We start from the raw sequence: 16,279 nt of genomic DNA, 5'->3' as shown, positions 1-16,279 counted from the left end.
AAATAAACATGTTAAAATTAGTTTAGATTTACTGGTATCTCTTGTGGTCACTATCTGTACAAAACAGCTTTTTGGAAAAAGAAATATTTCCCATGTTACTTCCAGGAACCAAAACTGAGTGAAAATGAATTGGTTATACTTAGGCAGAAAGGAACATCTAGAGGTTTAGGAAAAATAGAAATGGAACAGATACCATGTACAACCCTATGTTTCCAACCACACAGAATTTTACACATATTTTCACTAAAAAAATCATTTTTAAGTATTAAAGAAAAGATACATCTTTTATTACAATATATTTGTTATATATCTTTATATATATATATGAGAGACACAAACAGCTATAATAAAATAGAGCAATGTTACCAAGGTTCCAAAATGTATGCTCCTAACAAGTGCAGTTTTATTTGCGAAATCTGATTCTATGCTCAGAGTGTCCAAAATGCATTTTGAAATAAACTTTAATTTCTGCAAAAATCTTTGTCAGTTTGCCCAAATATTTCCAGAACATATTCTTATCGCCTCATCTGGACAGATTTTATGCAGGGCCCAGATATGAAGAGGATGCAGACATTCTGGAAGTATTCAAGAATACCTCCTCCTGCCCCAACTCATAAAACAGGAAAGAAAAGGAGAGGAATTTCGAAGAAAATTTTACATTATAGTCTTTTACTCCAGGCTCTGGTTTTTCAAAGTCTTCTAGAAGTTTCACAATCAGAGGCAGGGGACAGTGAAATAAAGTGTTATCATGAAAAGGGGTCTTGCTAGGAAAAAATAAAGAGGTTTGCAAAAGTAATGGGCAGCCCTGAGCACTCAGAGACTCTTGAGTTCTATTCACCAAATTTTATTGTTCTCTTGGCAGGGATCTAGGAATAGAGCTCTATTATTTTCTGGGTGAAATGCAACAAACTATAAAAAGCATTTCTGCCATGAAGGCCTTAGATACGTTCCTAACAAAGGACAATTCAAACGATTCAGGTTCCACATGACGTATTCTGTGACTCTAATACACCAGCGCATCGCTGGGACACAGGGTGGGTTACTTCTGTGGGGTCAAGTTTGGGTGAAACTGGCCATTATAGGAATGATTACCAAATGAAACAGAAAGCTACAGCAAGAAGGCCCAAAGCCACCTGCCCTTGGGACAGTCTGTAGCCAATGTGGAGCCCTGAAGACAAGCCTCAAATGCCCCAACCCAAGACAACCATGTAGGGGTATCCCACCCTCGTGGACTGAGGCCTGCGCATGTGCCCTATCGTGTCTGAAAGGGCGCTTGTCCCTCCGTTGCACACTGCTTCCTTCCCTTGCCCCCGTTGCACACTGCTTCCTTCCCTTGCCCCACAGGTGTTGACTCCTAGAACATTCTCTAATAATCCCCATGCAGGTAATTTTCCCATCTGAGTCTGCTTCCTCAGAAGTCCAGCCTACAACAGACACATGCACACACAGACACACACACAGGTACCTTGGTGCCTTACTATCTTACTTTCAAGCAGTAGTATCCGATGATGCAGAAGAAAGAAATGACTGTGTGGAGAACAGCTAGGATCCTCAGCGTGGGCTCCATATAGCCACTGCTCTCCTCCAGGACATAGTGAACCGCGATGATTCGGGGTGAGCCAGTGTCTAGGCTGCTGACTTTGGCGTTTTCACTCAAACTGCGTGTGGGGAGCTCCTTTCCTTCAACCACAGAAGAAGTGGAGACCTGATTCAAACCATTTAAAGTAGAGTCAGTTCGCTTCCTCTGAGATACCAGCACAAACCAGAAACCCAATGGAAACCCAGCTAAGAGCCAGAGATGAAGCCCGTGTCCCGTGAAAAGACTAAAAGCAAGGGCTAAAAATAGGATAGCTTTTCAAAAACTGATGGTAAATAATGAGCACACTCTTTAAAATGCTTTCAAATCCAAGCAAGACTTAGGAGGATTCTAAGGCATGCCGGGGTAGAGGGGGCATTTCCCACTTAGTTCAGAGGAAAAAATCTACTGCCTTACTAGACCGTCAGTGACATATTTGACCTTTAGGTGCCTCTTTCATCAAAACATTTTAGAATGGGTTTAGACATGCTTATTAGTGGATTTGTGAACTCTATACATGCAATTCCTTCCATCTGTAGTTTCGTATTGGTTACTGAACGACAAAGACATACGTACCTTATAAAAGAGCAAGATGAAATTGATTGCAAATGCAACAAATAAGGCTAACATTCTCATGTTGTAAAAGTTGCGAGCAAAATAGTTCTGAAGGTGAAAAAAAATGATTAAAAGGTCACTGAATTGATATTGACATGTGCAGACAATTTAAGCATTCCTTCCTTTACCCAAAACTATTTCTCAAGAGTCTACTTTGTTATCAAGTAGCATTCTTGGTGCTGTAGACGTAACAGCAAATAAGAAAATCTGGGCTACCAGTGGAGGATAGAGATGATAAGCACAACCACAGATTAAAGATAAAATGAAACAAAACATAATCTCAAGGGATGCTAATGCTTTGAAGGAAAAGCCATCAGGTTAAGGGCTTTTGGAATGGGGGTGCTATTTTAGATAGATGGGTCAGGGAAGGCTTATTTTAGAAAATGACATTTGAGCACAGTCCTGAATACCATGGAAAAGCAAGGCAAATAAGCGACTGGGGAGAGAGAGAGAGTGCGCGCTAATGGGCTGGGAGGACGAAGTTTAGAGCTGAGTTCTGAACTCTGAGTTCAGAGTGAATGTGTTGTTGGGGACAGAGAGAAGAGGAGGGACTAGGATCAAATGAGGTCAGAGAGGTGAGGTGGACACAGGCTTCCAGGCTTCTGGTAAAGTTTATAATGTTCCTTCCCATGCAGTGGGTTGGTTTATGACCTCTGGAGCCACACTGCACACTCGCTCGCTGCAAATGCAGGTAAGTGCGTAAGTACTCCGACAGCATCCCTTCTATCATCTGTGAAGTGGCCATAACAACAGAAGCTTCCTCAGAAAGTCTGCTCTGAGGATAAGTTTATGGAGGGAAAGTTATTAATCTTGTTATAACTGGAATGATTACTTTATTCTGGGTGGGATGGCAGGCAAGCTATCAGGGGATCTGAAGAGGGCTTGATATGACCAGATTATAATTTGGAAAGATTATTCCAGTTGCTGTGTGGGAGACAGGAGGCGAGTGGAAGCAAGGGGACTAATCAGAGCAACCACGGGAGCGCAGGAGGGGATGATGCTGGTGGTGGTGGCCTGGTCTAGGGGGAGCTGTGCAGATGGAAGAACGGAGCAGACTCTGGCTATACCTGGAAGACAGAACTGGGAAGAATTCCCGCTGGATTGGATTTGAGGGAGGCAAGAAAGAGAGGACTCAGATATAGTAACTTCTGGATTTGGGGTCAGAGCAACTCATTACATGGTTGGTGCCATTTAGCGACTGGAAAAAACACCCAGAGGAGAAGTAGGTTTAAGGAAAAAGGCGATGGGGAGATACCAAGTCTCTGTTTTACTATGAAGTGGGAGATGTCAATGAGGCATCCAAGAGGATATGCCAGGGGCTTTCACATGACAGGTCCTATCAAGATGACAATGTACCCCATTATCAGTCTCCATGTACACACCCCATTTGGCTGGTGGCATCTCCCACCCAGGACCCTACCTTTACTGCCATGGCTTACAGACTAAGGCAGCCCACCACAGACTAGTCACATTGGTTCTCCTTGCAGAAGGCTGGAACTGGGTCAGAGGCTGAAGCCTTGGTTATCTGAGCTGGCAGGTCACAAAGACCTGAAGGACGGGGCCTTGGGTGGCCTGATGTGGCTGTGATTAGTCTTGGGTAGGCAAAATGGTGGGGAGAGAAAGTCATATTGGAAAGAGAAGCAGGAAAACAGAGAACACGTGACCCGGAGGCAGATGACATAAGAAGACCTCACTGACTGGCTCTGCGTGCCTGTGGTTAAATGCAGTCTTCAGGAACCCACTGGGGCTGTGGAGGGTTGTCAGTGAGCCCTTTCAACCTCCTGCCCTACCATCTATGCTGCCCCTGTCACCATGGCAACTATCACAACACTGAAAATCTGTGATTATCCAGAGGTATCTACAAAATGTTTACATTTGGGATACTTTGTACTAATTGATATAGGGAAAATACAAAATAATTTAAGAAGATATAGTTGAAACTATTCATTAAAATATGCTTGCATAAATGATGTAAGAATGTATAATATTTATTTACATAAAAGGAGGTAGAATATATAATTACTGAGGACAATCCACTTCCTTATATGTGAAGGGCTAGAATATACTGTGTTCCTGTCCCTTTTTGATTTTGCAAAGACTGTAAAACATTAAATATGATTTTGACTTTCAAATGGTGTTATTGCGAAGAATGTTGGCCTTGGTTTCTAGGTCGGACATTGTTGGGTAGCCCCTCCTCTAGGTTTATTCTGCACATTCATCTCCCAACATTTTCCTGCATTAAAAAATTGTATATATAATTATATTAAAAAACTGTATATATTATTATATTAAAAGGCCTTTCAGCGAAAATTTTTATGAATTCCATCTTGTATGAATATGAACAGAGAACTATACCTCCTTTCTTGGGTTTTCAAATATGAATATGCATTTTATTTGGGGAGCATTTCTGCAAAATATATAGGACACTACATAAATGTCCTCTCTTTTTTCATTCCCTTCTTTCCTCATTTCTATTTAAAGAGTAACTCTGAATAGGCCTTCTTATTATCAGGAGGAAGCTGGCTCACTACTATAATGTTTTTGTAACTGGGCTTTTAATAAAAAGGTGATGCTCTAGGAAAAACTGATGAACCCAGTTCTGGAATAGCAATATGAATCTACTTGTACCCTTACAGTCGTGTTTCGCTTTCATGCACCGCAGACCCTCACATAATGGCCCACAGAGTATATTTATTAATCTGCCCTAAAGTCTTTGTGGGAAGACGTTGGTTGCCCTCTGCTGGCCATCACTATATCAGACGGTCTCAGGTATTGTGGACATGTGTGCAGCTTATGGTTTGGTGACGGAGCAGCAGACCGTATGCATTTATTATAAAATATGAACACACTCAGGTGAGCAAATAAAACATACTTGTAGGACTTACTGGGTCCCCTGATTGCCACCCAAGGAAAGATCAATGAATATTTGCTGTGCCTGAATTATTACGGTCTCACAACCTACCAATAACAATATTCACTCTAAAACATCTTACTAGAAGTTTCTGTTGATATGCTATGATTTTCTTCCAGAATGCTGACTCAGGAACTTCTGGATCTCCATATCTGTGTGTGTGGAGCTGCCTCAACTTCTGTTTACCCTTCTCTTCTTTGTTTTTTTCTTCTTTTTCTCCATCTTCTCCCCTACAAACACAAATGAATGAAATATAAGCCAACCAGAAACTAAAGAGGTAACAAGTTTGTGCCAAATTATACAAATGAATAAGTATTTAAATCAAAGTATCACTGTTGAGGGGCGCCTGGGTGGCTCAGTGGGTTAAGCCGCTGCCTTCGGCTCAGGTCATGATCCCAGGGTCCTGGGATCGAGTCCCATGTCGGGCTCTCCGCTGGGCGGCGAGCCTGCTTTCCTCTCTCCCTCTCTCTCTCTCTGCCTACTTCTCTGCCTACTGGTGATCTCTCTCTGTCAAATAAATAAATAAATAATCTTTTAAAAAAAAAAAAGTATCACTGTTGAAAACCGGTTCCTCTTCTAGTCCACTATTATATTCAGAATTTTAGAATGAGGGCTAGGATTTCCTGCCTTTGCCCATCCCCCGTAGATGGACAATCCTGTGAAGTTCAAATCTAAAGGACATTTTATAGGCTTGAAGTGTCTTTATAGCCATATGTAGTGCATAACCTTCCAGCTGTACAATAAAAGCATTTAGGTAAAAAAAGAGTATCAATGACTTTTTTTTTTTTGCTATGACTTTCAAATAACCTTCTTTTTAAATTATGATTTTAATGTTTTAACACTGACCAGCCGTTAGGACTTAAAATCAGAGGCATATGCATTTGGCTGTTCACATGTATAAAGCATGTCAAGATATTCATTTTGCAGACAATCATAGAGTTAGAAGCACTGAAATTTGACACCTACACCCCTTCCGGGTGCAAAATATCACAGTCCTTCATGAAGGTATTTTTATGGGTAGTCGCATATACATAACTCATACTTACCCTGTATTAGGTCTATATAACATCCTTTTTAACATGGAAGATTTATCCCTGAAATGACTGTCATGCTGTTTCATTTCACTAAAACAGTCATTAACGTGGCCATTTTTACAACCAAGAAGGATCTATAAATAGGGCTGACTATAAAGAATAGCCAAAGAAAATAACAATGAAGGGAAAAAAACAAGTGCTATGAGAGTACAGTAGCTCTTATGGGCGCTTCAAATTTGGTTTCGCTGATTTGTAAAAGTATGCACATGAAACAATCTGAACTGAGGGAAAGATGTAGGTAGGTTTCAATGGTTAACAGAAAGCCAGGGTTATGAGAAAGTGATCCATTTTTATTGCTCTGTAGCACCAGGAATGTGGGAGGGGAGACTGAAGATTTCTGGGTCGTGCACAAGACCTGCCGTATTGGGAATCTTTGGAGTGAGGTCCAGGGATGGATCTTTGTTTTAACAAATTCACCAGGCCATTTTTATGCTTGTGGCTCTGGGGCCATGCTCTGAGGGACGTCACTGCAAGAACTGCATGCAACAGAGTTCAGAACATTTGTCTCCTCCCCGGCTTATAAAGGACAGGAGCGTCTGCATGGTTTTAGGCAAGCAGTCGGTGCCTGTGGACAGCATTACACGGAATCCCCGGAGTCGTCCACAAACAGAATCCTCATGAAACAAGGAGGAAGAGATGGTGTGGCAGCCGAGGGGTTCTCCCCCACCCCCTGGCCACAGAGCCTCTCCTCTGGGATGGCGGATTTTGTTGTGTAGCACGAGACTGACCAGCATGGCCTCAGAGGGGAGGGAGAGCGAGCAACAGAGACTGACTGAAACAAAGGGAAGTATACAGAAACAACACATACTCGGCCTTTTCGGGTTCAGATTTGTTTTCTTCTTTTTCCTCCTTTTCTTCCTCTTTCACCTTCTGTTCCTTGAATGAGCCAAGGGGGAGAAGAAAGAAAATCAGGATCACACGTCACCTCTGCAGGAGTTGAGAGAACCCTGTGGCCACGAGCCATATCATAACCCACAGAAGAGACCCGCTTCCCACACAAGCCCTTCACTCTGCTCGTCTGAATCGTCAGCTTCCTCCGCACTCGGCCCTCCCCGCCAGCAGTGAGGACAGACCTGCTGGGCTCCCCCTCGCTTTCTTTTTGTCCGTCAGAAGTACCTTCCCCACCTCATCCCCTACTCAAACGTTCCTCACCCGTTAAGTTTTACCGAACTACTCCCAACCAGAGTGATGTCTCTGCTTTCTCAACGTTTGTGACCCTACAGTCTGTCTATGCTGTTGCACACTTACTGGTTTCCCAGTTTTTTCCTGAGTGTCAGCGATATCTTTCTAACAAACTCTCTAAGGCGCTCTGAAAGCCATGGTCACATCTTCTGTTTCCTTGGATGCACTGTGACACCCAGGGGCATTAGGCACATGTTAAGGACTCATAAGATACGTGTGGATGGGATGATCCCTCTGCTGACGGCTGTCGTCAGGGTGGGAACTTGAGCTTACACCTCAACAGTTTAAGATACTTCAGTAATTTGTAAAGACTCAACAAGGCCAGCGTTGCCAAGCGCTTCCCTTTGGAAGGTCAAGGCACACATGTAAGAGGCTCTGGCGCCAGCTGGAGAATGGGTGTAGGGTTCGTTTTTCACACCCAACTGACAGCCAGAGGGCTACGGTGACTTAGAGCCCATTACCTGGAATTTTTCTTGCACGTCGGGGATGGGGACCGGGTTGCTCATGAGGTCACTGAGGCCAGCGTTCGGGTTATGAGGAATGAGTTTGTACTGTCCTCCTTCTCTCTTCAGATCCAAGCCGAATATGTCCGAAAGGAGGTCGCTTTCCTCCGTCAGTTCCTTCAGGTCTGTGAGGTCTTCTGAGGGCAGGGCGGCCTCCATGGGCTTCCTGTCCCCCTCCTCGCCGTCCCCCCTCACCTCATCCTGGGTGGGGTCCGGCATGTTAGCTAAGAGCTCCGCCACCCTGATCTTCTTCGCTCCTTCTACCAGGCTGCCCCCCAGCAGGAGGCTGCACACGATGCGGAAGAAGCCTCTGGAAACGCTGGCCACGAAGTGCAGGAGGCTCATGAAGACGCTCCAGTAGGACGAAAAGGCGGCTGTGACCATGTCCTTCACGGTCATCTTCTTCACCTTCTTCATCTGTTTCTTCAGGCTCTTCAGGCTGAGCATTCGCATGAGAGTCAAGACATTGTGCCTGAGAGCCAGCAGGGCCGACGTGACCGTCAGGATGGAAAAGAAGCCCATCCTGGGCCCCTGCTCATCCGGCTTCTCCTTCTCACTCTCGTCCTTGTTCGCCGACCTCTCATTCAGATCCGACTCTGAGATCTGCGCCGCCAGCTGCATCTCGAAGATGGTGTCCTCGCAGAAGTTGACGAAGAGCTCCATCTTCTCCTTCTCTCCCCCTTCGTTGACCACATCGAATATGAACTGCCGTTTGGACTCCTTGACCTGGGGCTTCTCCCACTGCGTGCGGCTGGACTCGCTGATTTCGAAGTAGACCCGCTCGATGCGCTTGGCGCTCCCCATGATCTCGATGCGGCCCAGGAAGGGCTGGAAGTAGTTCAGCACGCTCTCGGCCAGCTCCAGGAAGGTCTGCAGCCGGGTGTCGTTGGGCATGTGTTCAGACAGGTTGGTCAGGAGAACGGCCACGTTGAAGCCGATGTCCTTCGCAGGCTCGTGGAACCGTTTGACGAACTCTTCGTAGTCGAGGGTCTCGTTTTCGTCGGTCTCCGCGCAGGACAAAAGAAACTCAGTTTCGGACTGTGTGTAGTGCTTATGGCTCTCCATCGCTTTATGGAAGTCCCTCTTGGAAATGACTCCCTTGCCGTCGGGATCATATTCCTTAAATGTGTCAGAAGATGTCAAATCCTTTAGTTTTAAGAACATGTCAAAAAACTTGAGAATCATCTCCACGTTGTTGGAAGATTCCACGAGCATGTCGACCATCTGCTTGCCGATGGTTCCATTGACAACATTTCCTGGTGGGCAAGAATTGCATGTGTTCAAAGGCAACATTTTTGATAAAATCACTGTCTACAGAAATAAAAGGACAATATAAATCTTACATGTCATCTGAATCAAGGATGGCTCCTTGTTTATCTTCCACTGCATGAAGTCTCAGGAAAAGAGGGATAGTGATTTGCAAACTCTAGTTTAAAGGAGGGATTACATAAACATATGCAAAACCGTATTTGCAAAGTGGTTAGACTAACAGGAATACAGCAATATTTGAACAAAAGCTGTTTTTTTTTCCCCTTCAATCGATCAAGAAAGCAACATGTTCTTGAATAGAGAAAATGGGGAAAACATTTATATCCTAAAGCTAGAAACTGAAGTTCAGTTTCATGTTAATAATAAAGATGAGCATCTGGACAGCTTTTGAAGATTGAAAAATCACTGAGGGAGTGCATGGGGGCTCAGTGGGTTAAGCCTCTGCCTTGGCTCAGGTCATAATCCCAGGGTCCCTGGATCAAAGCCCACACTGGGCTCTCTGCTCAGCGGGAAGCCTGCTTCTCCCTCTCCCACTCCCCCTGCTTGTGTTCCCTCTCTCACTGCCTCTCTCTGTCAAAAAAATAAATAAAATCTTAAAAAAAAAGATTGAAAAATCACTACTTGAAGACAATACCCTATTTAATGTTCATAGGTCCATAAAGCAAGTACTTTTTCATTAATTCTGATTTTACTATTGAGAAAAGTGAAGTTTAGCAAGGCTAAATCAATGTGCCTGTTGCGACAGGATTAGTGGGGGTGAGTGCCAGGACTTCAAACAGATCCTCTGAAAGCAAATTATATGCTCTTTCTGGTTTACAATGTAAAGCCCTCTCCCTACGTTTCTTCATGGTCCAGAATATTTATTGTCAGAAAATGGGAGATCACTGATAAGCTTGAGAAAATTAGATAGTATCCTAAATTATAGAGTCACAGAACGCTCTTATTCCTCGAACAGAATGTGCAGTGTAACATCAAGACAGAAACAGAACAAAGACACGTGGTGAGGTCTGCTGGCGTCCCCTCATGCCGCAGTAAACACCGTGGTTATGAGCGTGGGCTTGGGAGCCGCACTGTTGGGTTTGAACCCAAGCTCCACCATCTACTGGCTGAGCAACTGGGCAGATGCCGGTGCCTCAGTTTCCTCATGTGCTAAATAACGATAATGATACTATCAAACTTGTGACCCTGGCATGAGGATTAGATGAGCTGATACGTGATAGTGGGTGAATTTACGTTGTCACGGGAGCAATCACTGCTGCTTTTACTGTTATTCTGCTTTTCATTACTGTCGTCCAGACTAAAATTTGATGTGACGTCATGGTAAAGCGTTCTGCACTCAGAGGCTCTATAATGACTGCCACCTAAGGTTTCTGCGTCTTTGAAGTTCTAGCATACCGCATGCCTCCTGCAGTTATGCAAAGCACAAGAGACTAAGAACCAGAGAAAAATAAGGAGGGATTCAAGAAAGAAGGATAGGCAACAAAAACAAATGGTTTTTTAAATGGGCAGAAGATATGAACAGACACTTCTCCAATCAAGAAATACAAATGGCTATCAGACACATGAAAAAATGCTCATCATCATTAGCCCTCAGGGAGATTCAAATTAAAACCACATTGAGATATCACCTTACACCAGTTAGAATGGCCAAAATTAACAAAACAGGAAACAACATGTGTTGGAGAGGATGTGGAGAAAGGGGAACTCTCTTACACTGTTGGTGGGAATGCAAGTTGGTGCAGCCTTTTTGGAGAACAGTGTGGAGATTCCTCAAGAAATTAAAAATAGAGCTTCCCTACGACCCTGCAATTGCACTCCTGGGTATTTACCCCAAAGATACAGATGTCGTGAAAAGAAGGGCCATCTGTACCCCAATGTTTATAGCAGCAATGGCCACAGTCGCCAACCTATGGAAAGAACCAAGATGCCCTTCAACGGATGAATGGATAAGGAAGATGTGGTCCATAGACACTATGGAGTATTATGCCTCCATCAGAAAGGACGAATATCCAACTTTTGTAGCAACATGGACGGGACTGGAAGAGATTATGCTGAGTGAAATCAGTCAAGCAGAGAGAGTCAATTATCATATGGTTTCACTCATTTGTGGAGCATAACCAATAGCATGGAGGACAAGGGGCGTTAGAGAGGAGTAGGGAATTTGGGTAAATTGGAAGGGGAGATGAACCATGAGAGACTATGGACTCTGAAAAACAGTCTGAGGGGTTTGAAGTGGCGGGGGGGTGGGAGGTTGGGGTACCAGGTGGTGGGTATTATAGAGGGCACGGCTTGCATGGAGCACTGGGTGTGGTGAAAAAATAATGAATACTGTTTTTCTGAAAATAAATAAATTGGGAGAAAAAAAAAAAACAGATGGTTTTTTAATGGCTTTGGTCCTATTCCCGTGATATCACGGACTTCTCACATTCCCTCTGTCATCACCTCCATTTCACAGGGGAGGGAGTGGAGAAGGAACTAGTGCAAGGGTTCACTAGTCGCTAGGAAGTAGGGAACTGGGGATTTGAACCCCAGCTCTTGACCACCATGCTTATTACTGCGTGATATAGAAGAGAAATGCAGTAGCAGAGAAAGACAAGTTGGAAAGAGAAAAGACAGAGATGAGTGCTGAGGGAGGACATGGTGGGAGCACGAGACTGCCACCAGCGGCTGCTGTGTGGGCCGATGGCCTCTGTCCTCCTCCTCCTGCAGGATGTGAATAACCCCCCCGAGAGTCACAGTGCAGCCAGCTCAATGCAGTGGTTTACACAGTTGGAGTTATTCAAATGCCCGTAGTCCTGATCACAGTCACTGATCACTTAGTCACTGATCACAGACTAACAAGTGAATAAAATCGTTATGTACTATGTCTGGAGAGTGTATTCTTTAGAAGAAGTGTCCCTAAACATTACGACTGGTTTCATCCCACTGCTACATAAACTGAGATAAGCAAGATATCTCTTTTTAAAAAGATAACTTGGAGAAAACAGTAATAAAGCCGGTGATAAATCCACAGTTATCTGTCATATCTCAGTGTTGATATTTTATTCTCTGTGGCAGGCAGACTTCACAAGCAAGCACCTATTGATCCTTGAAATAAAAGAATAATGGGTACTTGAAAATATAAATCGAGATTACCTTCTAACATGGACAGCAACATGACCACCATATCCTTCTGAAGATCCATTAATTCTTTTAAGAGCTCAATTTGACTGGAATCCTGAAAACATTAACACAGGTTATATTAACATAGAACATATAATGCATCATATATATAAAATCATAGCATATCTCTGCATTTGAGATAATATGAGAAAATTATGTAGCAGGAAGGGCATACTTATTCTCACAAAGAGTACTGCTTCACCCATCGTAAACACTTTTCGGGATCATAAAATAAAAGAAAGGCCAAGTGTAAGTATGTAGCTTATTGCAAAGAGGTATACTTCAGAATTAGTATTTACTACTGATTGTATCTCATTTAAGTATGTGTGAGGACAATGAATAAGTCTAACAGAAGGATGAAAGCAGCAGCAGATTCTCCAACAGCATGCAAGACTCAGGTGCCTCCACACATCGGACGTCTTTCTTTTACTTGAAGACTGAATTTGTTTTTCCCTCTTCCTAACTTATTACACAAAAATGCTATGTGTTTTGTAAGAATTAACTTATTCAGGAAAAATGGGCGAAACAGTGATATGATGTAAATTTACATCAATCTAACCAAAATATAACCAAGTAACACCTATACAAACAATGTATAATCTATCTTATTTACCAATTTTATTCAACACCCTGATATTTCTCTGGTTAAGATTTTCTGGGTTTTTTGTTTGTTTCTGTTTGCTTTTGATTTTTTTGCCACGAAAAAAATTCTTTTACAAAGATACGTTGTGTCTGAACCTCAACTGCTTAGATTCCACATCTTGAAACACAGAATGTACTTACATCAACATTATGACATTATGACTCACCAAATTTTAATTTGAAACTATGCTTTCTTTCTTTTTAAATAATTATACAAGGCAGTCATTTTATTCATTTAGGTTTTGCTAAATATGAGGCTGGAAAAATGAGACTTTCTAAATAGTGTTCCCTTGGCTAGGTCTACAAACTGAACGACTACTAGGTAGCATCACATGTTAATAAAATGATGGAACTATACTAGAATGAGAACTCCCTTGAAAGTGTATCAATTTGGTTCATGTTGGTTTCCTTTATTCACTAAAATGCCACTTGTGATTAGATGAAAGAATCATGTTATTTCCTTATTTGGTAGAAGTCACCAATAATTAGATGTTGACAAAACTCAAGCCAGGCTCTTCTGAGTCCTCTTTTCAACCAGGGTGTAATCTGGGGCTCAAAGACTTGAACAAAATACTAATAGTGTTTGTACCAGCTTAAGGCTGCATCCCCTAGGGTGACCTTAGCCCACCTTAGAGGGACTGCCTGGGGAAACTCAAGGCTGCTAAAAAAACAAACAAAAAATTGTCCTGTGTGTGCCTGCTGACACTGGGGGACCGGTCTCCTCTCCCGTCTCTGTATGAGGGTAGGAGCAGAACTTTAGTAATTGCCAGCCTGTGGACACAGCTGGCCTAATCGTATCTACACTGACCAACCCTTTGTGATCTCTCCCTTCCTACCTCTACTGCCCCCACCCCCCATGCCTGGTGCCTCATTCTCCCTTTAAAACACCCACTCACCTCTGTACATTTCCCTACTGTGATAGTTATTACTGATGAAAACCTGTCCTCACCACTTTCACCAAGGCCTGGCTTTAACAACAGGCTCCTGCTTGTAGCCACAGGTTGGGGGTTGGGGGCGTTGTGTGCAATTGTCCCTACTTCACGGGAGGAAAGGGAGCTGGTGCAGGCATACTGTAGGGACATGTGAATGAAAACACTGGGCAGGACTGCCAATGGTCTGGCCTTAAATCCTGCCGTCTTTCCTCTACCTGACACCGGGCAAACACCCAGACCCTGACCGGTAGTCAGATCTCAGGACCCGTCATCAAAGTTCACCACATCCAAGAGACTTATTTACTCTTTTCTGTAAATCTGTTCTTTATGTGCTTATCCTTACGAAGTTTTTCTCTGACTTCTGCAATATTAAATGTCCTGTTGATAAGTATCTCGTCTACTGAGAACAGCTGCTCATTTATGACTCAGTAAGAAGACTGTTTCTCTTTAAAAAGGGATTTGCAGGTTACAAATCCTTTTTCAGTCACTTGGATGGAGGAGGAAAATTCTAGTCAATAATCACTAAGAGGTGTATGGGTCTGTGAAGGACTGTAAAATGTACAATGTTTGGGGACTACACTGTGTTATTTCTCTATTAAATTCAACTTCTTAGTATCTTTTTTTCTCCAATTTGAATAATGGCTCCCACCTATTCTTAGTTTGCATAAAATACTTGAATTAAAAACTTTTTAAAATATAGAGTAACAGAGGGGTGCTTGGGTGGCTCAGTTGGTTAAGCATCTGAATCTTGATTACGGCTGAGGTCGTGATCTCAGGGTCATGAGATTGAGCCCCATGTTGGGCTCATGCACTCAGCATGGAGTCTGCTGGCGAATCTCTCCCTCTCCCTCTGCTCCCACTCCTGCCACACCATTCTCTCTAAAATAAATAAAATCTTTAAGAAATATGTAGAGAGTAAAAGATGTATAAAGAAGTGATTCAAGAAAGATATTCAAACAAAGGTAAGCATGTTGAATTTGCCAGTGATTACAGTCTTTGTCATTTAGGATGGAGGATTTACCTGAGACAGCTTCATCTGCATGTGCGCAAATACGTGAAGAAAGCCCACAACCGCATCCCACAGCCTGCTGTGGGCCAAGCTCTGCTGATTCCCCGTGCAAGGACCCTGGACCAGAAACAGATGGATAGCAATCATTCTCAATGACTTAATGGCCAAAATAAGCTGTCCACTAATGAGCAGGGACAAAATCAACTTAGCGTTCACATGTAACAAATTCTAAAGACAGTTTCTCAAGGATTTTCATGTTCTTTCTGTATGCTTAATAACAAAAAAAGGACGGTGGATTACTTTATATCTGTTTGTTTTTTCGCTTCTTTTATTTAGAGGAAGAGGGTTGGATACAGTTTTGGTTATTAAGGCACATCAATTGGTCGTTACTCTCTGCTGTAGGATCTGAGATGAAGCTTATGATAAGAAGCAATTACTTCTTATCGCTAAATAGTAACCTGGACAAAGCATTCATATCAAGGGAAAAGTCCTCTTCAATGATTTCTTAAGTGTACAGCTGTTTTACCAATCTTACAACCACTGAATTTTAAAAGATTATTACTTCGTGATTAACTTCACGAACCCAGAATCTAGGGCAATTGGAACCTAACTTCGCTCTCTTGGCTCACACTTCAGAAGTGATCTTTAGGTTACACTGGAGAGGGCACATTGTAGCAGGCAGAGTGCTTGAAGGCAGACCATTTCTATTTTTATTTTCCAAGGAAAAATACTATAGTCACTAAATTTTGCATACCTATCTACATCGATCAGGAAAATAAATCAGGGAAATAAATGACAGGGATTTTATTAAAAAAGAAAAAAATAGGGACGCCTGGGTGGCGCAGTTGGTTGGACGACTGCCTTCGGCTCAGGGCGTGATCCTGGAGTCCCGGGATCGAGTCCCACATCAGGCTCCCAGCTCCATGGGGAGTCTGCTTTGCTCTCTGACCTTCTCCTCGCTCATGCTCTCTCTCACTGTCTCTCTCTCTCAAATAAATAAATAAAAAATCTTTAAAAAAAAAAAGAAAAAAATATACATACAACACAGTTCTTAACTTCCAATTCACTTGTTCCTTTCAACAAATGACTCTTAAGGAGTATAAATTTGAGAGAACATTAAAACACGTTTACTCTAGGAACAAGTGACCGGAAGAGATAACCACATTGAAGATACTGAGAAGATGTTGAATTGGAACTTTGTCCTGTGTTCGGCTTCTCTTTTGTCCTAAAGCTGACGGTAAAAGACAGTAAGTACCTCCCTGCTTCAAAAGCAAGGTGCCAGACTCAGTATGTGCAAAGGGGGAGACCAAATAGCTCTTTCCACCCCAAGGATATAAAGAAGATGAAAGTGAAAAGTGAGACTTTGGAGAGCTCCCCATGTGCT

The 16,279-nt window shown here is 42.9% G+C and overlaps 1 protein-coding gene across 6 annotated transcripts in view; it reads right to left on the bottom strand.

Annotated features, from left to right (window-relative positions):
* RYR2 (ryanodine receptor 2) overlaps positions 1-16,279 on the bottom strand; it is a 535,490-nt gene that overhangs the window by 36,115 nt on the left and 483,096 nt on the right. For all 6 annotated transcript variants that reach the window (XM_044239419.1, XM_044239420.1, XM_044239421.1 and 3 more), the window contains 7 exons: positions 14,908-15,012; positions 12,286-12,367; positions 7,840-9,137; positions 7,005-7,072; positions 5,185-5,332; positions 2,153-2,239; positions 1,487-1,705 (listed from right to left, as the gene is read on the bottom strand). In XM_044239419.1, the coding sequence (XP_044095354.1) occupies positions 1,487-1,705; positions 2,153-2,239; positions 5,185-5,332; positions 7,005-7,072; positions 7,840-9,137; positions 12,286-12,367; positions 14,908-15,012 (2,007 nt within the window). The remainder of the gene's footprint in view (positions 1-1,486; positions 1,706-2,152; positions 2,240-5,184; positions 5,333-7,004; positions 7,073-7,839; positions 9,138-12,285; positions 12,368-14,907; positions 15,013-16,279) is intronic.

This window comes from Neovison vison, chromosome 2 (assembly GCF_020171115.1).
Source record: "Neovison vison isolate M4711 chromosome 2, ASM_NN_V1, whole genome shotgun sequence".
In the NCBI taxonomy this organism is placed as follows: Eukaryota; Metazoa; Chordata; class Mammalia; order Carnivora; family Mustelidae; genus Neogale; species Neogale vison.
The sequence above is the reverse complement of the archived record's forward strand: the minus strand, read 5'-3'. Positions and strand labels throughout refer to the sequence as shown.